This window comes from Palaemon carinicauda, unplaced genomic scaffold (assembly GCF_036898095.1).
Source record: "Palaemon carinicauda isolate YSFRI2023 unplaced genomic scaffold, ASM3689809v2 scaffold248, whole genome shotgun sequence".
Taxonomy (NCBI): domain Eukaryota; kingdom Metazoa; phylum Arthropoda; class Malacostraca; order Decapoda; family Palaemonidae; genus Palaemon; species Palaemon carinicauda.
The window spans coordinates 157,290-184,549 of NW_027170117.1; the positions used below are offsets into that span (position 1 = coordinate 157,290).

Here is a 27,260-nt window from a genome sequence, read left to right on the forward strand (position 1 = left end):
GGGGTAGAGTTCTCTTGCTTGAGGGTACGCTCGGGCACACTATTCTATCTGTTTCCTTTCCTCACTGGGCTATTTTTCCCTGTTGGGGAGCCCATTTAGGTCTTATAGCATCCTGCATTTCTATCTAGGGTTGTAGCTTGACCAGTAATAATAATAAGATAAATGCTGTTTGCTAAATATTTGGTACAAGATAATATCATTATTATTATTATTGCAAGCCAAGCTACAACCCTAATAGGTAACCCAGAATGCTACAGTCCCAAGGGCCCAAAGTAATGAATATAGCCCATTATAAAAAAGGAAGAGGGTAGTTTGTAGCGCTACGGCCAAGCGTCCTAATTTGTTTATTATCGCTCCGACTGTTATCTTGTATAGAATAAAAACGTTTGGAGATGGTCTACGGATCTTAAATATGTTGTGTAAGGGGGGGTCCGGGGGGGCGCAGCCCCCCTGGGTAAGGACACGGCTTTTAGCATAGGTTAGGTGGGTTTTTTAAGTTAGCTTCTCCCGCCAAAATCGTTTTTAGAATGACGGCCACAGTTCAGAATATTCCCGTTTTCTACGGGATCTGGCCGTCACCCTACAAAGGCTCCAAGGAAAATAATGAACTATGTAAAAAAAGAAAGCAATGGAAAAGAAACGAGATAGCTACTGTATTTCAAATCAACTTACGTCAACAACAAAAATTTTATAGCACCAAGTTTGAACTTCTAAAATTAAGTTTCTTCTTTTTAAGGTGATGAATAAGAAATAATTTTAGGTGTAGATATGCATTTTACATTCATACTTTTATAAGGCTTTGACTCTAATTTTCTACTGGCGGAGAATTGGTCCAATATGTGGCTGTGATTTAGAGATAGGAACGAAGTGGTGAGGGTGAGAACGGGTGTAAGAAATGAGTTAGCGGCTAGAGTGGATATGAATGTGTTGAGGTGGTTTGGCCATGTTGAGAGAATGGAAAATGGCTGTCTGCTAAAGAAGGTGATGAATGCAAGAGTTGATGGGAGAAGTACAAGAGGAAGGCCAAGGTTTGGGTGGATGGATGGTGTGAAGAAAGCTTTGGGTGATAGGAGGATAGATGTGAGAGAGGCAAGAGAGCGTGCTAGAAATAGGAATGAATGGCGAGCGATTGTGACGCAGTTCCGGTAGGCCCTGCTGCTTCCTCCGGTGCCTTAGATGACCGCGGAGGTAGCAGCAGTAGGGGATTCAGTATTATGAAGCTTCATCTGTGGTGGATAATGTGGGAGGGTGGGCTGTGACACCCTAGCAGTACCAGCTGAACTCGGTTGAGTCCCTTGTTAGGCTGGGAGGAACGTAGAGAGTAGAGGTCCCCTTTTTGTTTTGTTTCTTTGTTGATGTCGGCTACCCCCCAAAATTGGGGGAAGTGCCTTTGGTATATGGATGGATTTAGAGATAGAAGTTTGTAAATGGCTTTTAAGATATAGCTTTAACCACAAGTCTTTAAAAGTCTCGATACGTGCGCAATAATATTGATTGCCTCTTTCATAATAGTTTAACTTCTGTCAGTTGATTAATTATTATTATTATTATTATTATTACTATCCAAGCTACAACCCTAGTTGGAAAAGCAAGATGCTATAAGCCCAGGGGCACCAACAGCGAAAAATAGCCCAGTGAGGAAAGGAAATAAGGAAATAAATAAATGAAGAGAACAAATTAAACAATAAATAATTTATATTATTCATTACACCTCATATATTTCCTTTCCTCACTGGGATTTTTCCTGTTGGAGCCCTTGGGCTTATAGCTTCCTGTTATAACTAGGGTTGTAGCTTAACTAGTAATAATAATAATAATAATAATAATAATAATAATAATAATAATGATATATTTATTTTAATATTGTTACAGTGTTGGCTTAAGAATTTTTATATTCATTATTTATTACTTATATAGTTTACTTATTTCTCTTCTTTGCTGGGCTATTTTTCCATGTTGGAGCCCTTGGGCTTATAGTTTCCTGTTATAACTAGTGCAGTAGCTTAGTTAGTAATAATAATAATAATAATAATAATGATATATTTATTTTAATATTGTTACAGTGTTGGCTTAAGAATTTTTATATTCATTATTTATTACTTATATAGTTTACTTATTTCTCTTCTTTGCTGGGCTATTTTTCCATGTTGGAGCCCTTGGGCTTATAGTTTCCTGTTATAACTAGTGTAGTAGCTTAGCTTAGTAATAATAATAATAATAATAATAATTATTATTATTATAATAATAATAATAATAATAATGATAAATATTATAATAATAATAATGTATTGTTCCTATATTTTCCAAGGCTTTGGTTTTACCAGCTCACAAGCTTGTAGGTTCAGTACTTATTATTGAGTTAGTCATTTCATGAAATTATATAATTAATTAGAAACTATTAAATTGGTCGTATAATTATAGGCAATAGGACCAATTAGGTCGCTATACAGTGTCCCAACTTTTCCTTCCAGTGAGACTGGGTCAGATGCTAGCCTACACGCAGCTGGACTCGAAAAGCGTGGCGTTGTTGAATTTTCATCTGCAGGATTTTTTGAGGTGAGTCTCTCCAAAGTTATTTGTTCCAACACGAAGTACTTACCTCGAACTACTTTCTTAGGAGTATCTGGGTTCTCCTCCCATCCGACCAGAGTTTTGTGTAGTTTACCCTAAACCCATTTTCTATGAGGGGTCCTTGAGAAGGGGAAGGCAATGATTCGGTGTGTATACGAGAGACCTCGCAAGTTCAGGCTAATTTGAACTTGCCACAATAGTTAACCCTTTTACCCCCGGGCTATTTGGAATTTTCCAACCCTTAACCCCCAAGGGGTTATTTTTTCCCCAGCACATTTTGCAGTATATTTTTTTTAAATTGCTCTAACAGACTTAATTTTCATCATAGAGAGGTCAGGTTGGTCTCATTCTCTTGGAAAATGCCTGAATTTTCTCAAAAAAATTATTAGAATTATGAAAAAAAAAATTTCATGGCATTATTTTGCAAGGACGTACCGGTACGTCCATGGGGGTAAAGGGATGGCTTTTGTGAAACGTACCAGTACGTCCTTTTGGGGGTAAAAGGGTTAAAAGTTCCTGGAAGAAGTACGGAAAGAAATAATGGTTGTTGGGGGTGTTGTTGTGACCTAGCTATGCCGGCAAGGACTGGTACGATGGTTCCTTTCTGGGACCGCTGTGTACTGTATGACATCACTCATAGCTGATAACTTTTAACCCCTTTTACCCCCAAAGGACGTACTGGTACTTTTCACAAAACCCATCCCTTTACCCCCCATGGACGTACCGGTACGTCCTTGCAAAAAAATGCTATTATATATTTTTTTTTTTTCATATTTTTGATAATTTTTTTAAAACATTCAGGCATTTTCCAAGAGAATGAGACCAACCTGACCTCTCTATGACAAAAATTAAGACTGTTAGAGCAATTAAAAAAAAAAAATATACTGCAAAATGAGCTGGGAAAAAAATAACCCCTTGGGGGTTAAGGGTTGGAAATTTCCAAAGAGCCTGGGGGTAAAAGGGTTAACTATTGTGGCAAGTTCAAATTAGCTTGAACTTGCGAGGTCTTATATACACACCGAATCTGTGCCTTGTAAGGTTATACGCTGGTCCTTGAGAAGGCGAATCGATATTTCTTTGGTATTATTATTACATTGGATTCCCTGTTCTAGCCTTTTACAGGAAAGTCCTAGGAGACCACACTGCACTTTGAAAATATGATTAATTATGGAAGTTCCTGTAGTTATGAAATTCAGTGCTCACACATATTGCTACAAAGCATTATGAAAATAATCTAAAGGACGAATAAATTTATTGGCTGCCTGTATATCGATGAGTATGGAATATACAGTGTTGCTGCATGGTAAAACCCAATAGTTTCTCTATATCACTTGAATGTTTTTGAATAACTACTGATTTGACATCACCCAGCAATACATACAGATTCTGTTGGATGGAAATCTGCTACTGCTGATGATGATATTCAACATCTTTCATTTCGAGGGGGGAGGGAGATGCAAAGGTTAGTCATCCATGTTTGCAATTATTTTGATGACGTGTGGAATTAGAGGCATACAGTTGTAGCCTGGTGTAGGGGGCTAACAAGCTAACGATCGATGCAATTGCACTGGGAAATCAAAGTTGGAAAACAATGGGATGGCAAGATGAAAGAAAAGGTACCAGAAAGAAATAGAGGGACACTGGAAAGACCTTGAAATATGCCAACAGTGACCCCCACTAGTTACAATGATGGTGCTTCTTTATACATGACTGTTGGTCCAACACTTTGCTGCAGTAGAGGGGCTTGAGTGTCTCAATGATGGGCTGGGCAATGGCGGTGGGGTAGTTTATCCACCCTGGCAGGCTCAACCATACCGCTAAGGCCAGTTCTGAGAGACCAAACCAAGACTGGACCCCCCTATAGGCCTTCTCCTTTATTTAAGATAGGCAAAGGCTAGGAGAAGGAAAACTCCAAAATCAAACCAAACAAGACCCCAACGGCGGAGCTTCCCAGCACCGGCGGAAGAGGGCAATGCCTGTCGGACAGGCAACAAGGCGGGCCTTGACATAACAAGAACCCGGCAGCCCGATGCAACCAACATCGGAGAAGCCGCCTGTCTCATATGTCTTGAGCCGCGGTGAAAACGGTGTGGGCTAAGTGTGTGTGCGTGGCCGTTGCAAAGCCACGACCACCCAAAACAATATACCCAGCTACTGGCATTCTGTCGTTTGTATAAGCACCCACCCCATAGCTAGGAGGCTGATGGCTAACGACAGAACCCAATACTTGGACACGAGTGGGCGCCGACGACGACTGTTGGTAACTGTTGCAGCCAAATATCACTATATGTATCTGTCTCGGTATTGCCTGTGGAAGATCGATCAGCTATTTGCTGTGGCTTCAGTCAGCTGACCCCTATGCGAGACTTACCTGGATGGAGAAGGGAAAATCTTAAAAGGTGGGGTAGATCCTGGCGACAGTCGGTAACGGCCAATGAGTTATCGAGGTTTAGCCGGCCACCACCTAGTATCCACTTGTAGTCTTGGTCTGACAGCGCTCAGAGCCCCCATTCTGATTCTGGCTCTCGAGCTGCGCAGACTTTCTCACCGCTCTCTCACCGGCCTGAAGTTTTTTATCAGTTTCTCTTTTTGTCCGTTAAGTTATGTGGGAAGCAACCTAATTTCATTTTTAATTATGGTAGTCATATGAGGTTGGAAGTGTTTATTAACCCTTTTACCTCCAAAGGACGTACTGGTACGTTTCACAAAAGCCATCCCTTTACCCCCATGGACGTACGGGTACGTCCTTGCAAAAAGATGCTATAAAATTATTTTTTTCATATTTTTTATATTTTTTTGAGAAAATTCAGGCACTTTCCAAGAGAATGAGACCAACCTGACCTCTCTATGACAAAAATTAAGGCTATTAGAGCAATTTAAAAAAAATATACTGCAAAATGTGCTGGGAAAAAATAACCCCCTGGGGGTTAAGGGTTGGAAATTTCCAAAGAGCCTGGGGGTAAAAGGGTTAAGAAATAGCATGTGAATGACTTCACAGACTTGAACACTGAACCAAATTTATAAATCTAAATTATCCTCTGATTAATCCACATGTTTTATTGGATCCATTTTACCATTACAAAAAAGCTGGGCGTCTCGATTTTGTTCATCTGGCTCCTATCTATATAGGAGCCATGATAGGAGCCAGATCAACGATTCTGGTACAGTATTGTGATTGGTGGGGTGGCTCCAACCCTAGGAGGATTAATACTACTGGAGATGCCCTGACTCAGAATTCTTTCCTGAACCCGTGAGGGCAGGGTTTGGCCAGATTCACCCCTTCAAACTGTCAAATCTCAATCCCAAGTTAATCCTCCGACAGCGTACTGGTACTTAAGTCTGTTTTACTCAGACCTTTATTTTTAGCTGATAACTATTTACTTGTGCTATTTTATTAGCGTTGGTCCCTTCCTGTAATACTTTATTAAAAAAAAAAAAAATAATGTTAAACTTGTTGCTCAACTTATTGGTGAATCAGTTACAAACTCCTTGGAATAATGAACTACAGTAAAGTCGTTGACCTTTATAGCCGTCTTTGGATGACATTGAACACAGCTTGTGATAATCTCACAACTGTTGTTACTGACTTTGCCAAAAGGCAGGCAACTTATATTTTTCGTACAACCAAGAGCAGCATAGGAAGGAGCCATCGCTAATGAAAGCATAATAAGGGTTACCGTCTCTAAACAAAGGTCTGAATAGAACTGACTACAAATTCCAATACTGTGACAGAGATTAACTTGAAGGATCATGAACTGACAGTTCGAAGGGTAAAAACCTGGCTTCCCTTAATCCGGGTCAGGGCATCTCCAGTCATTTTTCCTCCAAGCTCCAACCTCACAGGTTCCCCCTTCCACATCCTTGTATCTTTACTGTGATTGGTGGAAGTGCCCCCCACCTGCTTTCTGTTTCCCATACAACCTACTACACATTCTCTGAGAGAATGTGTAGTTAATGCTTGATAATGGGTTCATGCTTAACCCTCTCAGGATGTGACGAGCCACTTGGTATATCATCCGTTCATGTGGCTATATAAAAAAACATTCATATCTTTGTTCCTCTGTTATTTATGTCTCAAAACATCAGCATAATTAACCAGCTGTTGGATGCTGTCATCATTGACCCTTTTGTGAGACATAACTCGATTGAGAAGGACAATTAAAACACCACTGTCGCTTTCCGTTTAGTTGTGCTCGTAGAAAGGCAGGGTGATATCACAAATTTTAAAAGTAATTTTGTTAGTTTTCTTAGCTATACAAACCTTTAGTATAGTAGTTGACACACTACAGTGATTTTCTCATAACCGAGACCACCGGAGAGTTAATCAACAATATTTGAAATACAAGATGCATCTCGTCTCGGGGCATTTGAGACTGTGAATGCAGGAACAATATGATTGATGAGTTTGTTATAAAAAAAGTATTCATCTGTATAACAAGTTTATAAGGACTTAATTTCTGACAAAGAAAAAAAATAATTCCCAGTAGCTTTGCCATTTTCATTTTCAGATATAATTTTTTACATGTTGGTACATTCTAAAGTATAGTACTTGAGTTTTATAGGTTTATATGTTCTAGTGAGACAAAATTGGTCAATTTAACTGTATTTATTGTCTATTCATTGGTTTGTACAGTATACATTTGTAGATGATGTTAATATTTCACAATTAGTTACTTTATCATTTAAACATAACTGTAATCTGGGGCAAATTAATAAAGTTATTCACACCCATTACTGTCTAGTGTGACTTGATACTTGCAGTTTTTAAAGTTCCGCATTTTCTTCCGTGGACATTATGAATTCTTCTTTCCCACTGTTATCCCTACACTAAGGGGTCGGTTGCCGGATGCGTCCTCTCCATTGCTTCCTATCAAAGGCATCCTCTTCCAAACCGTTGTTCTCCATATCATCCTTCCCCTTATCTCGGCATCTAATTCTTTGCCTCCCGCTTGATCTTATCCCTCTAACAGGATCCTCCCAAGCCCTCCTCACTCCCTATTTATAATCCATTCTCAACACGTGTCCGCACCATCTCAGTCGTGACACTCTTTATCCCTCTGTAATTTTTCAAGCAGTGATATTTCCATAATCCACATCAGCATTCTCTCTTCTCTCAATCTATTGTTTAATTTATTCACCTTACAGCCCATGTTTCCGAACCACACAATAATACTGGTCTTACTACTGTAGTGTATAGTACGTAACAAAAAGTACACGTTAAATATCTCGTACAGTGTACAATACTTACATGAGACATAAAGAATGGAGGCCCAGTTCCCCGTTTTATGGGCAAAAGATCCAATCCTTCCCTCGTAGTCTGAAGCTGGGGTTTGTTTGGATAAGATTAACAGCAGCAATGGTAGCATTTTTCTATGTAGATGTTATGAACAAATTAAAAAAATTAATAATGAATTCTAAATCTAAATTTTTTCTACTAATTGTATTTAAATCAAGATGTAATTTTTCTATTTTATCAAATGATGATAGAGTAGAGGTCCCCTTTTTTGTTTTGTTTCATTGTTGGTGTCGGCTACCCCCCAAAATTGGGGGAAGTGCCTTGGTATATGGATGGATCAAATGATGACATTAATAAATACTTTATTTTCCAGATTCACAGTGAAGAATATGGAAACCTACTACACCATCCAAGACTACGGCGTCGCCCCGCCCGAGTACCATCGCCGGGCTTTGTAATATTGAGCGATCGTGATGGAGGCGGAGCCTCCATTACCGTTAATAGCGACGGAACGATGACGATTATACCGTGACTTCCCGGAACTTTATCCCGGGATTTCCGTTTCAACTGAGGAATATGAAGGAAGTCATGTCTGTGTTTAAATGATTGAATGGTTTGTTCCAAGTATCGTGTCGTGAGTGACGATCGATTCCCGAGGAAGGAGAAAGATGCTCAATAGTTTAGTAGGTGTTCTAAACCGCAAGTCTTGGGCCATTACCATTTTAAACGACGCGGTCACGAGTGGCCGCCAAAACCAGTTTGCGTTATGAAAAGGAGACGTTTCATTTTTTCATATTTTTTTTTTTTCATTGCCAAGACGTACGTTTTCCATATCTGACTCGAGTAAGTTCTTGGCGTAAACCTTTTTTTTTATTGTAAGACGAGCAAATTTAAGTTCTCTGTTCTAAGTTTTATACTCTTTAAAGGGATATATTTTTTTGAAACTTTGCTGATATTAGCATTTTATAAATACACTATTTTATGTCACTAAAGTCATCATCATGTACTATTACTAAACTATTTATTTCCAATTCAATCTTTTAAATGCCGAGAGAATACACGTTTGTGGTTTGAGCACCGTAAGGTCATTTGACTGAAATGTATTTATTTAGAACTGTGAAAATGAAATCTGTAAGAGCAGACATCATTATTTTTCCAAGAAATTTTCCTTTTTTTTTTTATTTTTCCTGTGACTTCTCTGCTGTGATAGTGTATCATATTTTTTAATCGTATATCTAGGAACTTGATGTTTCAGTCAGTGTTGTTTTTAGGAGCTAGAGAAATGTCGGCCGGAGTCGAAGGTGGCATCCCGTACGCTGTTTTTAACAAGTACGTGACGTGGTTTGTATCGGCGGTACTCTTAACATTGGGACTAGTTATGTATTAGGTTAACAATGGCCTGAGAGTAATATCCCTGAAGGCCTGAAGGGCGAATGATTTGGTCGGCGTGGTTGTAAAGGTACGCTACGTAATGGGGTTTTGATTGTATGTGATTCGTCACTTATCTTGGATTTCACGTTAACCCTTTTACCCCCAGGCTATTTGGAAATTTCCAACCCTTAACCCCCCCGGGGGTTATTTTTTTCCCAGCACATTTTGCAGTATATTTTTTTAAAATTGTTCTAACAGCCTTAATTTTTGTCATAGAGAGGTCATGTTGGTCACATTCTCTTGAAAAATGCCTGAATTTTCTCAAAAAATTATCAAAAATATGAAAAAAAAAAAATTTATAACATTTTTTTGCAAGGACGTACCGGTACGTCCATGGGGGTAAAGGGATGGCTTTTGTGAAACGTACCAGTACGTCCTTTGGGGGTAAAAGGGTTAAGGAGGTAAACGCTGCCGATAACACCAGCGAAAAGTAATGATTACTCTCGTCATGAAATGTGCAGGTGATGGAAGTGTCAAGAGATTTTTCACAAAAAAAAAAAAAAAAAAATGTAAAGCATAGATTTTATATAGATTTTGAAGAACTAATCTCTTTTTAAGAATTTATATAGAAATTAAAGAACTAATTTCTCCGTAAGTGTTGTCTAAAGAACGCAACTGATCTTTACATCAAAAGGATAAACCAATGAAGTGACGACACAAAACCGAATCATCAGTGGCCACGGCACACCGAGAAAGTTACGACGAGTTTGCCGAGGCATAGTTAGGCACGAGCATTTTTTTTGTTTAGCCTTGAAATACCGAATTCCACGATAGTGTAAAAGGGGACATTTCTATGAGTATTACATTATATGATGTATCTTTATATGAAACTTTTACAATAAAATGGATAATAAAATCACACATAAGTGTTTTGAATATATTTTTCATGAATTTTGTCATTAATTGTATTTAAAATTGGGATATGTTTGCTTATATTTATACCAAATAAAATAATTTCTTTTGATAAGGTAGTGAGATAAAAGAATTATCTGTACTTAAATTGCAGAGCTACAACAGATATGACGCAAGTTGAGGAATAGCGCATAAATCTGTCATTGTTACCAACTTTAAGAAGCTAAGAAAACTTCCTGAGTTGATTCACCAAGAAGCTGGAGAATTCCCTTCCAGATGAATTTGTTATCAAACAAAACAAATGTAATAACAAGTAGACATCCCACTGAGATGGTCATAAGTATAAGAATAAAAAAGGGTATCCAATACGGCCTATAAATAGCAAAGAGATATTGTCTCCCAACGGCCTATAAATACCAAAGAGATATTGTCTCCCAACGGCCTATAAATACCAAAGAGATATTGTCTCCCAACGGCCTATAAATACCAAAGAGATATTGTCTCCCAACGGCCTATGAATACCAGAGAGATATTGTCTCCCAACGGCCTATAAATACCAAAGAGATATTGTCTCCCAGTGTTTCAACATGCCAGGCACAGAATCGGTGGGTAAAGGGGAGACCTAAATTGCACCGAGACTTCAATGTCCCCTTCCCTACACTAGGTTAGGGAGGAGGGAAGGTCTTGCAGACCACATATCACCTCCCCAATCTTTTTTCCTTCATCAAAACTCCTATTTGGGGTTAATGTGTGGTTTTCTCCCCCTAGGACTAATACCAGAGCAACAACCAAATCGACTCGTGTACCGTAAAACACAGACGTCTATAACGGTGCCAGCAACCATAAAAGACAGATGTCTATAATGGTCCCAGCCACCATTAAAGACCGATGTCTATAACCGAGCCAGCAACCATAAGAGACGTTTATAACGGTGCCAGCAACCATAAAAGACAGACATCTATAATGGTGCCAGCAACCATAAGACGTTTATAACGGTGCCAGCAACCATAAAAGACAGACATCTATAATGGTGCCAGCAACCATAAGAGACGTTTATAACGGTGCCAGCAACCATAAAAGACAGACATCTATAATGGTGCCAGCAACCATAAGAGACGTTTATAACGGTGCCAGCAACCATAAAAGACAGACATCTATAATGGTGCCAGCAACCATAAGACGTTTATAACGGTGCCAGCAACCATAAAAGACAGACATCTATAATGGTGCCAGCAACCATAAGAGACGTTTATAACTGTGCCAGCAACCATAAAAGACAGACATCTATAATGGTGCCAGCAACCATAAGAGACGTTTATAACGGTGCCAGCAACCATAAAAGACAGATGTCTATAATGGTCCCAGCCACCATAAAAGACCGATGTCTATAACTGTGCCAGCAACCATAAAAGATGGACGTCTATAATGATGCCAGCAACCTTAAAAGACAGACGTCCATAACCGTGCCAGCAACCATAAAAGACAAAAGTTTATACTGGTACCACAACCATGGTAGACAGACATCTATAACAGTGCCAGCAACCATAAAGACAGAAGTTTATGCTGGTGACACAAGCATGGTAGACAGACGTCTATAACGGTGCCAGCAACAATAAAAGACGGACGTCTATAACAGTACCAGCAACCATAAAAGACAGATGTCTCCAACCGTGCCAGCAACCACAAAAGACAGACGTCTATAACGGTGCCAGCAACCGTAAGAGACAGACTGGAGAAGTTAGATTTTCATGACAAAATTTCTAATGGCTTAAGTTTCCTATTTTCGAAAAGGTGGACCAGAAGAAAAAGAAAAAAAAAAAAAAACCAGGACTTGCTCCCCACTGTCACCAAACCCGGGAGAGTCGGAGTTATTTCCTGAACCTGAAGTTACAGGCACCGCTGAGTCCACCGGCTGGGACAAGGAGGGAGCAGACGGAGTTAGGAAAAATACAATTAGATTAAATGTTTTTTTTTGTTCCGACATGTAATGCAAACCTTCGACCTCTATTCAGAAACTTAAACTAAGATAGGAAGTTCCTAAAACTAATCTGGCTGGTTTAGGCTAATGACCCTGGAAATATCAATGCACTTTAGTCTTAGAGAAGAGCCTTTATCTGAAAGGATATGCTGTCTAAATGTATGGTCATTATGAGAAATAGGTTACCCTCGTCTGGGAGTATGGAAGAGTTACTTTAATACAAAACTTGTCTGTAAAGAATAGTTAATCAGTTGTATGGCTCGCCTGCATCCAAGCATCCGATCTATAGTAAAATTATTTTAATGAGGCACATTTGCACCGACTCGCAGCGGTGGCCTTTTAGCTCAGAAAATTTTCTTTCTATCTGATTGGTTAGAATGATCTTGTCCAGCCAATCAGGGACCAGGAAACTTTCCCGAGCTAAAAGGGCACCCCATTGAATCGGTGCAAATCTGCCTCGCTAAAAAGAATTGACTATAGTACGTAACCGAGCGACTACTTACCCGCAAGAGGGGGATAAGGATAAGAACGGCCAGACATTCTACCTCTCCAAAACATATGTCGCATCTGCTATCTTAGATGCTACTTATCCCGGGAGGAAAATAGGTTCGCAACATGATTTGTAAAGTAACTACCTCATGACCAAGAATAATGTCATCTATGGACTTGTGGGCAAACTACTTTCGGTAGTGGACAGCAAATGTCTGTCGCACCAGACTAGTACCTTCGGGACTTGGCACCAGTGACAGGTTCTTCCTTAAGGTTAGGGTAGATCTGATACCCCTGACTTCATTCACATGAACTGGTTCGGTACTTCCGGCTATCTCATTGGATCAGCATTATTGAAGGTTCATTTGTCAGAAGCAGCAATGCTCTTGGATATCTTTATCTTTCAGTCCGGGAAAAATTCTTTCGCTCCACAAGGAGATCTGAGAACTATCGCCGTGTCTTCACAGGACAGAGAAGAGTTGGAAAAAGTCAGGAGACTGGAGTTGTGCCAAACTAGAAGTTGGCTCTTGGACACAAACTCCAGAACAACATTGAGGATACTGTGACATACGAAATAACACGGTACGCCCTTTAACCCTTTTACCCCCAGGCTATTTGGAAATTTCCAACCCTTAACCCCCAGGGGGTTATTTTTTTCCCAGCACATTTTGCAGTATATTTTTTTTAAATTGCTCTAACAGCCTTAATTTTTGTCATAGAGAGGTCAGGTTGGTCTCATTCTCTTGGAAAATGCCTGAATTTTCTCAAAAAATTATAAAAAATATGAAAAAAAAAAAAATTTATAGCATTTTTTTGCAAGGACGTACCGTTACGTCCATGGGGGTAAAGGGATGGCTTTTGTGAAACGTACCAGTACGTCCTTTGGGGGTAAAAGGGTTATAATGTCGAGGCTCAGGCTCGTGAGTAGGTTAAAGGGTCAAATTTTATTTGGTATCCGGTTAAGAGTACAGGAGGGTCTGCTTAAGAAACCTGAGAACTCTAATGATGTCAAAAATAGGCTTGAGTTCACGGAGAGTGAGGACCACTCGAATCTGTGCCTGAGCCCAGGGGGATCCTTTGAAGAAGGAAAAGGTCTGAGTAATAGCCTTTTACTACAGACACTGTGGGAAGCTTCCTCAACAAGGAAGCTGAGAACTGCAATTCATTGCACAGACTACTATCGATGAAGTATCCCTTGTACGATGCCAATAGTAGTTCTCTCGGTATTCTGAGGAGCACCAGCTATTCAAGATAACAAATAAGCGTGGCATTTGTGAGCCGTCGGGATATTGTCCACAGATTGTGGAGTACAGTAATCGGTAAATCAAGTAAATGGGTGGAAAGTTTAAGGCGTAATCAGTGTATTGAAAGGTGTCCAGAATCTCTGACACAAAAAAAAAGATGACTGGAAGATATTCTACAACTGGAAAGCAGAGCAGTACAGTATACTGGAAGTTGTGTATCACCCGGGAGGTGAATGGCTCTTTCGATGTGATACGCCAAAGTGTAAAGAAACCTTTCTGCCATGCACAAAATTGAGGAGTCACTGATCCTACTCTGTGTTCTTGGTGATCGTGTCTGCTAAAACATTCCTCTTCCTTGTAATGGATCTTATGTACACCTCTATCATGTTGTTGGTGGCCTGGGTGCGTACTTGATTGCCCTATTGCAAAGGACCTGAAGCCGTATCCCTTCATTTGTAGAAGTAGTTCATGAAGATACTGTATAGTTGTTCTTCAAATGCTATTATTATTATTATTATTATTACTATCCAAGCTACAACCCTATTTGGAAAAGCAAGATGCTATAAGTCCAGGGGCTCCAACAGGGAAAAATAGCCCAGTGAGGAAAGGAAATAAGGAAATGAAGAGAACAAATTAACAATAAATCATTCTAAAATAAGTAACAACGTCAAAACAGACATGTCATATATAAACTATTAACAACATCAAAAACAAATATGTCATAAATAAACTATAAAAAGACTCATGTCCGCCTGGTCAACAAAAAAGCATTTGCTCCAACTTTGAACTTTTGAGGTTCTACTGATTCAACCACCTGATTAGGAAGATCATTCCACAACTTGGTCACAGCTGGAATAAAACTTCTAGAGTACTGCGTAGTATTGAGCCTCGTGATGGAGAAGGCCTGGGAAGATTGCAATAGCATTGCTTGGACCTTAAGGAGGTTAAAAGCAAGAGCTTTACTTATGAAAACCACTTACCTGAAGTTCTCATGTACTTCAGGTGTGCTCCTACCTCCTTGAATTTATCTATGAACGGCAGGATCCCCAGAGGTGTGGTTTAAGTGGAACTCTTCTACAGAGCATATCGTCAGTCAGCCTCCAAGACCATCTATCACACATTTCCTATTCGACTGAAATCTTATGGAAGGGAAATTGCTGGCTACTTACAAATGATACTTCCAACAATCTGGGAGCAATCACTAGTGTGGGAGCCCGTGTAGAAAAAGAGTTCCCCAATGACGAGGGCTGAAACGAATGTTGTCTGCATAATCTCTTCCACTCTTTCCTGCCTGGCCAAGCGGCTGGTTACCGATTGAATACGATTCTCAGATCGTGACAAAACGAGGTAAACTTATTCAGTCTTGGAGTATTGGGTTGTGGAAGGAGACAGGAGAAGTCAATTGTCAAAAAACCAAAAAGAGCGAGTCTTGAACGAAAGGGGGAAAAAATTTCTTAGGGACAAAAGGGTAGGTAAAGTTGTCTAGACATACATGTATTTTAGGTTCACAGAGTGCAAAAAGTCTTCATAATGATGGCAGATTGATTTGCCAGCTTCCAGATGGCAGACAATACAGTACTTACAGTCTTCCTTTTTGAACAGGAAGATGTTCGATCATCGGGCCCCATCAAGTTTTCCATCTGAAGAGCTGGCTGTAAAGACTGGCGAACAATCAGGAAGACTTGGAGTGCATTCCTCTCCCTTGTGTTCCTTCGGAATCCAAAGGCCTGTTGGTAAGCTGGCTGCAGGAAAAAGGTTCTTGACTTCTTATTCTTTGGGAATGTCGAGTTCCGGTCGAGGTGAAGTATAAGACTGCACTCAACCAAAAGTTAAACAAGAAGCTGCTCAGCTGATCCATGGTAGGACTTTCCAGTTTCTGCAACGCCTGGGATTTGATAATAAAAGAATCAACGCTTTGGTATGGAGACTATCAAAGGAAATCTGGAGGGTTTAAACGAGCAGGCAAAAGAGACCACAATCTGAGTTTCAAAACCTGCTTCAAGTTTATCAATCATTGAAAATGAATAACCAGAGAAGATGTAAATCTATTGTTCAAATAAAATATTGAGCTGCCCTACATGACGAACACAGAGGGAAAGGGTAAAGAATGAACACAGTAGAACCACGTGGGGACCGCGTGAGACACAAAGGGGGGTCGGGGACACAGGGTCGCACTGGGTAAGGAGAGAGCATCGAGATGTTATCGCGACGCGACCAGAGAACTTACTGGGGATCGAGACCTGAGCAAGCATGCTCTCTGACCCGGGGTCGCCTCGGGGCGCGTATCACTCCGCCAGAGGTTACCCCGCATAGAAAACGGGAGTAGGGTAAACTACACAAAACTGGTCGGTTGGAAGGAGATCCCAGATACTCCTAAGAAAGTAGTTCGAGGTAAGTACTCCGTGTTGGGAACAACTATTGTTTAAATAAAATATTGAATACAGCTTGCCATTTAACACCCTTTTGTTCCACGAATTTCTGAAGGATTAAATTCTCTTGGTAAAGAAATGCTTCCTGTACCTCATACTTTAAACCTTCCAGCGAGTTGGGTTTGGTAGCATAAGAGCTGGGTAGGAAATGGTGAACTAGTTACTTTGAGTACAGTAACATTCACCTTAACCCTTTTACCCCCAAAGGACGTACTGGTACGTTTCACAAAACCCATCCCTTTACCCCCATGGACGTACTGGTACATCCTTGCAAAAAAATGCAATAAAAATTTTTTTTCTATTTTTGATAAATTTTTGAGAAAATTCAGGCATTTTCCAAGAGAATGAGACCAACCTGACCTCTCTATGACAAAAATTAAGGCTGTTAGAGCAATTTAAAAAATATATACTGCAAAATGTGCTGGGAAAAAAATAACCCCCTGGGGATTGAGGGTTGGAAATTTCCAAAGAGCCTGGGGGTAAAAGGGTTAAGAACAAGCTTAAGTTCCAATCGTAAGGTTCCTTACGTTCTTCCGGATTGTGGTTACCGATTGTGCCTGCTTGGAACGCCTTAGTACGCAAATAGCTTTGCCTCCCGTACAGTATTGGTTCTCGGTGACGATGTATCATATGTTGCCAGATGATTTTCAGCATTGAAGGTGCTGTGGTAGGTTAAACAGACTCTGACCATGTGGGTCTCTCTTATACACACCCAGTCTGTGTCCGGCATGCTGAAACAGTGGCCCTAGAGCAGGAGAGACAATATTTCTTTAGTATTTTATGCCGTATTAGATTCGCTGATCTAGCCTTTTACAGGAAAGGTGTTGGGGACCAAACAGGACATTATTCAAAATGGGGCAAAACAGATGAGGCAGAGGTACTAAATATTCCCGGCCATTAATTGTATAATAACTACTACCGCTTTACTAAAGACAACACAAGTTGATAAATACCTGACCAATATCACAAATTTTAATGTAATTTGTTTTCCTAATGACACAAACACGAGGCCTTAAACAGGAGTATGATTCGGGTAGGCCCTGCTGCTGCCTCCGATGCCTTAGATGACCGCGGAGGTAGCAGCAGTAGGGGATTCAGCATTATGAATCTTCATCTGTGGTGGATAACGGGGGAGGGTGGGCTGTGGCACCCTAGCAGTACCAGCTGAACTCGGTTGAGTCCCTTGTTAGGCTGAGAGGAACGTAGAGAGTAGAGGGCCCCTTTTTGTTTTTGTTTCTTTGTTGATGTCGGCTACCCCCCAAAATTGGGGGAAGTGCCTTAGTATATGTATGTATGTATGATTTTGGCAAAAGTGGAAACAGCCGGTTAAACTTAATGAGGTGGTTATATTGCTGGCAGGTGGAGGGTAAGCACATCCTTTAGTCCGCAACATTTGCTTTCACCTTGTAAGGTGGTTGAAGCAGTCACACTCGAAAGACTCACGTTTGTGATTTGTTCCTACACGGATACTAACCTTTATTCTTCAATAGGAGACTTGTCCTGAGGTGGGAGGGAGTCCCTATAATTAAGGGATTTTGACGAAGGAAAAATCTATTTCTAGGGAGAGACCTGTGACGCCCGGTGAAAAGGGTCCTTCTTACACTTTTCTAATATAAATCTTCCAAATATACTAGAGAAAGATAAAGCATGGAATGCAGAGGTTACAGCCCTCGCGCGAACACCTTGTTGGTGTCGTGTATTTATCAAGGGCGTGTGGAAACCACTATTCACAGGCTGTCTTCCATTTAGATAATCCCTTCATCAAAGGGGAGGGCCGTGACAGGCCCTAGAGATTACAGTTGGGCTACGCCACCGACACCTACTACTCGCGCTCTCCAGGTCATCCTTCTGTTTTGGACTTGCCCGCAAAGATTGGTTTACTAACCAAAGGAATGAAAGTTAGGATTCCTGTCAACCCTTGAACAACCAGAGCATATAGGTGCTGTAGATGGTCCCTACCAGGTGATTGGTACGCGATAATGGAAGAACCTTTCATGTTCCTTCCTTGCATTATTGTATTATTTTAGGTTCATGACATTAAGAGGATTTTTTCTATAAAATTCACCTATATTTACGTTTGCATAACATTTGTAGGTGAAAAAAGAGCATGTACAAAAAGTTGTAATAAGTTTTCTCAGTGCTCGTTTCACTTCAACTTGTATTTTTTCGTATGTTTTTTCAAGACATGGACATTTTTTTTCACATTAATGCTCGTCATCTACCTTTAATCTGTGTGAGACCAGAGAACCAGGTAGATATTATGCAAACTAAGTGAGGCATTAAGCAAAAATGAACATTATGTACTACGGACAAATGCAATGTTTTGCTTCGTCATCGGTCAGCATGAGGCGAGAATGCCTGAACCAACAGCCAATCAGCGACGAGCTTTCAAACTGTGGTTCGGCTCCATTTGCCAGCTAGGATGAAACAGACTTTAGTGAAAATCACTTCTAAATACCGCTGGCAGAAAAAGAATAGTTCTACAGTGAACCCTCGCTACTTCGCGGTTCGACCATCGCGGATTCACCACTTCGCGGATTTTTTTCATAACCCATATACATATACATATTGGTAATAACAAAATCAACATACTGTACTGAATAATCAATATAATCGATGCAAAAACTAACCTATACACAGATGTGTACAGTAAATGCGTTTGTTTCTTCATTATGATCAGAGAAACGTAAACAAAACATTGGTTGCCATTTTTTATCGTGCTTTTTGGCGTGTTTAGGAAACGCATGATATAAAATCGCCTTTAATATTTGTGCCTGTTTTAGTTTAGGGTACTGTAGTACATGCATTAAGTGTTCTGTACATTAAAGGGTAGTTTGTTAACAGTACTACGTACAAGGGAAGGTTTTAAGTCTGAATATACATGTTAAATAAATACGTAAATATGGTGTCACTACTTCGCGGATTTTCACCTATCGCGGCCGGGTCTGGAACCTATCTACCGCGATAAACGAGGGTTCACTGTACCAGCATTCTGAGGAAGAGCATCAACAAACCTGGATACCGCCAAGCGTGTGGTACTTGGGAGTCATCAGGATATTCGCAAACCAATATTGTCCTGGAGGGAGACAGAGGACAAATGTCAAGAGTACCCACGAGGCAAATCTTGACTGATTAACCCTTTTACCCCCAAAGGACGTACTGGTACGTTTCACAAAACTCATCCCTTTACCCCCATGGACGTACCGGTACGTCCTTGTAAAAAACTGCTATTTACATTTTTTTTTGCATATTTTTTTATAATTATTTTGAGAATCTTCAGGCATTTTCCAAGAGAATGAGACTCACTTGACCTCTCTATGATGAAAATTAAGGCTGTTAGAGCAATTTAAAAAAAAATATACTGCAAAATGAGCTTGAAAAAAAATAACCCCTGGGGGTTAAGGGTTGGAAAGTTCCAAATAGCCTGGGGGCAAAATGGTTAAGCACCAGAAAAGTGTGAACGACTGTGGATGATAGTTCGAATTTCTGTTAGACCGAATGGGTATCTAGAAGTATGTATCCTTCAGGTACAGGAAATGCGAGACGTCTTCTTCCTGAGGCAGAATTTACGGTACTTGCCGTCTGCCTCTTACATGGGAAGGTCTGTGACCTGTTCCAGTCTCCTACATGGGAAGAATTACCAGTAAAGACCTGGAGAACTGTCGGGAAGATTTCGAGTGCGTTCATCTCCCCCGTGTTCCTTCGGGACCAAAAGCCCCACTGGTAAGTTGTCTGCAGCATCAGGAAGGTTCCTGCCTTCCATTTGAGAGGACTCGAGTCTGAATACTTGATCTGCATTTCAAGACTCAAGTCGGAATACTCGATCTGAATTTCAAGAATATCACGTTCCAGGTCGAGGAGAAGTATACAACTGCACCCAATTGATGGGTAAACAGAAAAACTTGCTTCCGTTAATTACAGAGGCAAGGGACAGGACAAAGTCCGGGAGACTAAACGGTGGTAACGTGTTTGCCTAGCATTTTGCATGGCAAGAGATCGATCCCCGCCCAGGACCGTGAGTTTAAGCTGTTTACTGGGGAGGCTACTGCTGTGGTAGGGCACCACAGTGGGGGGGTTGGGCTTGCCCGGCTGACGTTCTGGTGAGCATCTATTCTGATGGAACCGGAACTGAAACCAGTCACCTTTAACCTTTATATGATTGCATGCTAAAGTGGTCTTCCATGAATGGCAGAGGCAAAGGACAGAGTAATGTCCTAGAGACTGATCAAATATCACAAATTTTGAAAATGCTTTGTATCTTTCCTAACTATACAAACATGAGTGCTTTAACCCTTTTACCCCCAAAGGACGTACTGGTACGTTTCACAAAACCCATCCCTTTACCCCCATGGACGTACGGGTACGTCCTTGCAAAAAAATGCCATGAAATTTTTTTTTTTCATATTTTTAATAATTTTTTGAGAAAATTCAGGCATTTTCCAAGAGAATGAGACCAACCTGACCTCTCTATGACAAAAAATTAAGGCTGTTAGAGCAATTTAAAAAAAAATATACTGCAAAATGTGCTGGGAAAAAAATAACCCCTGGGGGTTAAGGGTTGGAAAGTTCCAAATAGCCTGGAGGTAAAAGGGTTAATAAAAGTTACGATTTCAGCTTGGTTGGAATTCAGCAGTTAGAATTTTAATGAGGTGTCTTAGTGGTTACTTTGACCTCTATTTGGAGCTGGCAGAGTGGTTGAAGCAGGAAGTGAGACTTACAGGTCTGTATTGTTAGGAAAAATACAAATTACTTTTAAAAATTTTTGATTTGTTCCTAAATGACTACAAACACTCATTTAATATGAAGATCCTATGACCAAATTGGCTGGTTTAAAATCCCATAGGAGGTGCGAGGTGCCAACTCCGGCCACCTTTATCTTGAGAAGGATCTCGGAGTAAACGTTAAGGTAGGTTTCTGTCTTTGGAGAGAGTCGTGGAAGAACCTGGGATCCCTGTAATGGAATATTGTCTATTTAGGGCCGATATAAGCACTGTACTGTAATGGGTTCTACATACAAACCATACTTGTAAAGAAGGTTGGGGGCATATCCTTCTATACCATTACAGAACAGCGAAGGCCTACTGGCATCAACGTTTGATCCAGCAAATAATGGGACGATTGTTTCACCTCAAGAGAGAGGAAAGGAAGGGAGGAAAAAGGGCCAGACACTCTACCTCCTATTCTTGTCTAACATTGCAACTGATATCCTAGAAAGGAAGGGAGGAAAAAGGGCCAGACACTCTACCTCCTATTCTTGTCTAACATTGCAACTGATATCCTAGAAAGGAAGGGAGGAAAAAGGGCCAGACACTCTACCTCCTATTCATGTCTAACATTGCAACTGATATCCTAGGCTTCTTATTTCTGCAGTTTGCTCCATCATAAACGAACGTGCTGCTGCAGGGGCGCGTCTTGGATCATGCGGAGCGAGCAAAGGTTAAGCACGTCTGGGTTAAAATGCAATGGTGAGGCGTGTCTGATTCGAGAAAAGTTGAAGCGTATGTGTGTTAACTCACCTGTTCATAATATCTCGCAGGGTGAGCGTTCTCCAGCGAGGCAACGTGAGGGTTTAGCGAGCGCTGGTGCTACGCCCGCTGCTACAACAGACTCGGGAGAGGAGGATCACGCAGTGGGGACAGGTCAGATAGTCCATGCATGCACTCAGGAGGAATAGCATACTCAGAAGAGCTAGCAAGCTCAGGTGTGTGAGCGCGTATGATTGCAAAGCTATCAAGAGAGATGTTGTGTGCCAACACAGGAGCACACAAGTCCTAGAGGGAGGGCGCACAGGAGACATAACACTAAGCATCTCTCTGCTGCTAATCTTACGAGGTGATACCGAGACTGGTGTGGAGGTGGGAGGAGCCCGAGAAGGAGAGAGTCTTCTCTCCCCTCGAAGGGTACAAGCCGAAAATTTTTGGCACAGGGGCAGAAACTCTCTTGTGCTTCCTTCGAAGCCCGCACCCTCACTATCAACGCCTTGGAAGGGAGGCCTTGCCGTCCCAAGTATGTCCATAAAACTCGCAGGGCGTCGTCAACCTGTAAATCTGATGAGGCCTCCTTTCAAGGGAGAAGCCCTTCCACCCCTTTAGGGAAAAAAAGGAAGGTCTTCCAAGGGGGAAGCCCTTCCACCCCTCTGGGGAAAAAAGGAAGGTCTTCCAAGGGGGAAGCCCTTCCACCCCTCTAGGGAAAAAAGGAAGGTCTTCCAGTCTCAAGACTTGGCCTAATGTTAGAGAACCACCACTTCTCCATTCAGCTTCTGGAGGAAACCGACGGGAAAGGGTCGGAGTGAAGCATTCTCGGGGTCGGAAGAAGAGGTTGGGATTTCTTCGACTTCCAGGATGACCTCGAAGGTGAAGAATCCCTTTTGGACCTCTTCCTCCTCCTGCCATACGCCAGCCACTGGGAGGATGACCACTCCCGCAACCGTCACAAGGACATTTATACCCACAGGAGTGTCCTCTGCCGGTAGGAATCTTTCTCCTGACACTCATAAATGTGCCGCAACATCCCGACACTCCAAGACAAGACTGCATGTCCACAAGCATCCCCACAGCAGACTCGCTAACATGCAGGAAAGAGAAAAGATTAATTTTGCTGAAAATCTCCAGCCAGTGGAAGAATATTTGTTCCCACTGATGGCTGAATTCAAAGTAAGTGCTCAGTGGGTAAGATATAGTGTGGGGGATTCCTGCTCCCAGCCGGTAATTACCTGCCACCTGTTTACACCTCGTTATAAAAGTTTAACCCTCTTACCCCCAGGCTATTTGGAAATTTCCAACCCTTAACCCCCAGGGGGTTATTTTTTTCCCAGCACATTTTGCAGTATATTTTTTTTAAAATTGCTCTAACAGCCTTAATATTTGTCATAGAGAGGTCAGGTTGGTCCCATTCTCTTGGAAAATGCCTGAATTTTCTCAAACAATTATCAAAAATATGAAAAAAAAAAATTTATAGCATTTTTTTGCAAGGACGTACCGGTACGTCCATGGGGGTAAAGGGATGGCTTTTGTGAAACGTACCAGTACGTCCTTTGGGGGTAAAAGGGTTAACTGCCGTATTCTCCAGCTTCGCTGATATTCTACATGTAAAGGAAAATGGTTTATATTTGTGCCGGAACAAATCCTAGTCACCTTAAATTTATATCACGTTCCTCAAATGATTTATACACCACCACGACTAGATTCACTTACAGGTTTACAGGTCGCTCATGAATGGCAGAGGCAAGGGACAGTGACATTGCCCTAACAAGCAGGACAATGCCCTAGAGACTGACCATATATTATATGATCAGCGCCCGAACCTCCTCTCCACCCAAGCTAGGACCAGGGAGGGCCAGGCAGTGGCTGCTGATGACTCGGCAGTTAGACCTATAGGCTCCCACAAACCCCCCAACCTTAGCTCACAAGGATGGTAAGGTTGCAGGCACTAATGGCACTAACGAGTCTGAGCGGGACTCGAACCCCCGACCGGCAAACCCCAGGCAGAGACGTTACCAATCAGGCCACAGCAACCCTGGATACATAACCTCACTCTTCCTCTGTTCTGGCAAGCGGTACATGGATTAGCCGAGCACACCAATCATGTGGGTCATTACTTCTGGAATATTTCTAGCTTTTGGATTAGTAACAATAGCTATGTAATGAACGGACGGTGTTTTCAACATAATTAACCCTTTTTCCCTTTGATGAGGGAATTATCTAAATGGAAGACAGCCTGTGAATAGTGGTTTTCACACGCCCATGCTTTATAAACGACGCCCACTGGGTGTTCGCGCGAGGGTAGTAACCTCTGCATGCCATGCTTTTATCTTTCTCTGGTATATTTGGAAGGGTTTATATCAGAAAAGTATAAGGAAGGACCCTTTTCACCGGACGTCACAGGTCGACCCAGAAAACCCTTTTACCCCCAAAACTCATCCCTTTACCCCGATGGACATACCGGTACGTTCTTGCAAAAAACTGCTATTTACATTTTTTTTGCATATTTTTGATAATTTTTCGAGAAACTTCAGGCATTTTCCAAAAGAATGAGACCAACCTGACCTCTCTATGATGAAAATTAAGGCTGTTAGAGCAATTTAAAAAATATATACAGGTTATTGCAAAATGTGCTTAAAAAAAAAAAAAAAAACGCCTGGGGGTTAAGGGTTGAAAAGTTCCAAATAGGTAAACTTCCTTCGAGATCCCAAAGTTTCAATTCAAATTTCCATTATACCAAACCCATCATAATGGAAATAATCAAGACTCAAATGGGTGGAAAGAAACTGCTATACGAAGGCTATGCATACGCGATAGTGATCAACGAACGAATTTATTGGAAATGCGAAAAACGACGCCATTGTAACGGCAGAGCAATAACTACAGGGCATCAGCAAGACAGTTATCATATTGATGCTATAAAAGTTATAGAAAAGATTAAAATATATTCTGACCATTCTGAAGAAATTCTATCGTCTATAATAAATCAGTGCACATGTTCCAGTTTCCATAGTTGGAAAGCTTCCAAAAAAGGAATCTCTACCTCGGACAATAAGGAGAGTTCACAATTCAATTTTTAGCGGTGTAAACTTGAGTAACGACAAGGGGAGAGCCATTCTTATTAACCTTTTTACCCGCGCCATAAGGTTAAATTTCGAGCACATTTTGCTATATATTTTTTTCAAATTACTCTAACAGCCTTAATTTTTGTCGTAGAGAGGTCAGGTTGGTCTCATTCTTTCGGAAAATGCCTGAAGTTTATCCTAAAGTTATATAAAAAACATGCAAAAATATGTAAATAAGTGTTTTGCAAGAACGTTCCTGTACATCCTTTGGGGGCGAAAGGGTTAATTGATGTAAATGGTGTAAAAATATTGAGATACTTTGAGGTCCAATAGAAGATGGTTCTGTGATGGAACTTTCAAGTCGGCCCCTAATGGAAAACAACTATATATCATTCACGGTCTTATTGATCAAAATCACAAATTTTGGTAATTTGTATTTTTCCTAACAGTACTTACCTCGAACTTTCTTAGGAGCATCTTGGATCTCATTAACCGACCAAGAATTCTGCGTAGTTCCCCCTCTCTCCGCTACCTTGTTGGGGCAGTACGGTGCGGAAGGATACTCGCCCCGGGCCGACCTGAGGTCAGCGCGAGGCAGCGCTGCTAGGTCTGAGTCGTCAGTAAGCGCCTGGTCGCGGCGTAGATATCATCTCGCCGCTCTCTCTCTCACTTATCCCGTCCGATCACCTTGCGTACCACGTGTTCCTTTGCGTTCCTCATCCCTTGTGCACCACGTGTTCCCTTGTGTTCCTTTTTCCTTGTGCACCACATGTTCCCTTGTGTTCCTTTTTCCTTGTGCACCACGTGTTCCTTTGCGTTCCTCATCCCTTGTGCACCACGTGTTCCCTTCGTGTTCCCTTCGTGTTCCTTAACCTTTCCCTTGTTGCTTGCGTGTCCGCTAGTGTACTGCATTACCGAAAACAAAGATGAGACTACTTATTCCATTATTTTTGAGTTTTTGTATGAAAAGCAATTAGATCCTGTTTCCATTACGGATTTTGAATGCTCAGCCATCAACCAAATGAGGATAATTTTCCCAGCATCCACATGGATGCTTCTTTCACTTAAGGCAGTGTTTGTGGAGAAAAATCCAAGCCCTAGGATTGCGGACCTTGTATAACGAGCGTAATAATGCTTTTATTATAAGGGCAATACAGGCCCTTGCATTTGTTCCTCCCTGTGATTTTAGTGCTCTGTTCAATAAGTTAACCCTTTTACCCCCAAAGGACGTACTGGTACGTTTCACAAAAGCCATCCCTTTACCCCCATGTACGTACCGGTACGTCCTTGCAAAAAAATGCTATAAAAATAATTTTTTTCATATTTTTGATAATTTTTTGAGAAAATTCAGGCATTTTCCAAGAGAATGAGACCAACCTGACCTCTCTATGACCAAAATTAAGGCTGTTAGAGCAATTTAAAAAAAATATACTGCAAAATGTGCTGGGAAAAAAATATCCCCTTGGGGGTTAAGGGTTGGAAATTTCCAAATAGCCTGGGGATAAAAGGGTTAAGGTAGTGTTTGTGGAGAAAAATCCAAGCCCTAGGGTTGCAGACCTGGTGTAACGAGCACAATAATGCTTTTATTATAAAGGCAATACAGGCCCTTGTATTTGTTCCTCCCTGTGATGTTTGTGCTCTGTTCAATAAGTTAATGGAGTTAATGAAAAAACCGATGGAACATTAGGAGAATTTTTACAATATTTTGAAGCTACATGGCTGGGAATCGTTCAGAGGGGAAGGAGAAGAAAGCCACTGTATGAAATTGACTTGTGGTCAGTTCGCGAGAGAGTTGCAAACGATTCGCCACCCTACAGAGGACAAGCTATTAACCCTTTTACCCCCAGGCTATTTGGAACTTTCCAACCCTTGACACCCAGGCGGTTTTTTTTTTTTTCAAGCACTTTTTGCAAAGTATATTTTTTAAATTCCTCTAACAGACTTAATTTTTGTCATAGATAGGTCAGGTTGGTCTCATTCTTTTGAAAAAATGCCTGAAGTTTCTCATAAAGTTATCAAAAATATGCAAAAAAAAAAAATGTAAATGCAGTTTTTTTGCAAGGACATACCAGTAGGCCAACCATGAAGCAGCTTGCAAAGAACACTTTGCGACCCACTTCACGTTCACTGCGTCAGCTGCAGAGAATCCTATTGACAAGGAGGTAAGTTTGTCCGACAGTAAATTCTGCGTCAGGGCTAGAAATGCCGGATCCAGAGGGAGAGGGGACAGGGCATCGTCCACAATGTCCTAAAACTTCCTCTGCCTGACATAAGGTGGAGGCGAGAGGAGTTTACTGCTCGTAGGGATCGAGAACCCCCTGCCACCTGAGCATAGGCTCTCTTCCTGGCACCCCTAACCCACCTCAAGCAAGGTAAAGCTACCTTAGCCTTGGTTGACCTAGGAGTTTCATAAGAGGTCTAGGACTGTGTCCTTTCCCTTGACTGGGATGGGATCCGGTTCCTCCGAGTTATTGATTTTCCTTAT

The 27,260-nt window shown here is 41.2% G+C and overlaps 1 protein-coding gene across 4 annotated transcripts in view; it reads left to right on the forward strand.

The window, feature by feature from the left end:
- MRG15 (MORF-related gene 15) overlaps positions 1 to 10,110 on the forward strand; it is an 82,617-nt gene extending 72,507 nt beyond the window's left edge. The window contains exons 8-9 of one of the 4 annotated variants that reach the window (XM_068368603.1): positions 2,451 to 2,556; positions 8,181 to 10,110. In XM_068368603.1, the coding sequence (XP_068224704.1) occupies positions 2,451 to 2,556; positions 8,181 to 8,265 (191 nt within the window). In that variant the 3' untranslated portion in view covers positions 8,266 to 10,110. The remainder of the gene's footprint in view (positions 1 to 2,450; positions 2,557 to 8,180) is intronic. The other 3 variants (XM_068368604.1, XM_068368601.1, XM_068368602.1) reach the window with 3 other exon arrangements.
- The last annotated feature ends 17,150 nt before the right edge of the window (positions 10,111 to 27,260 follow it).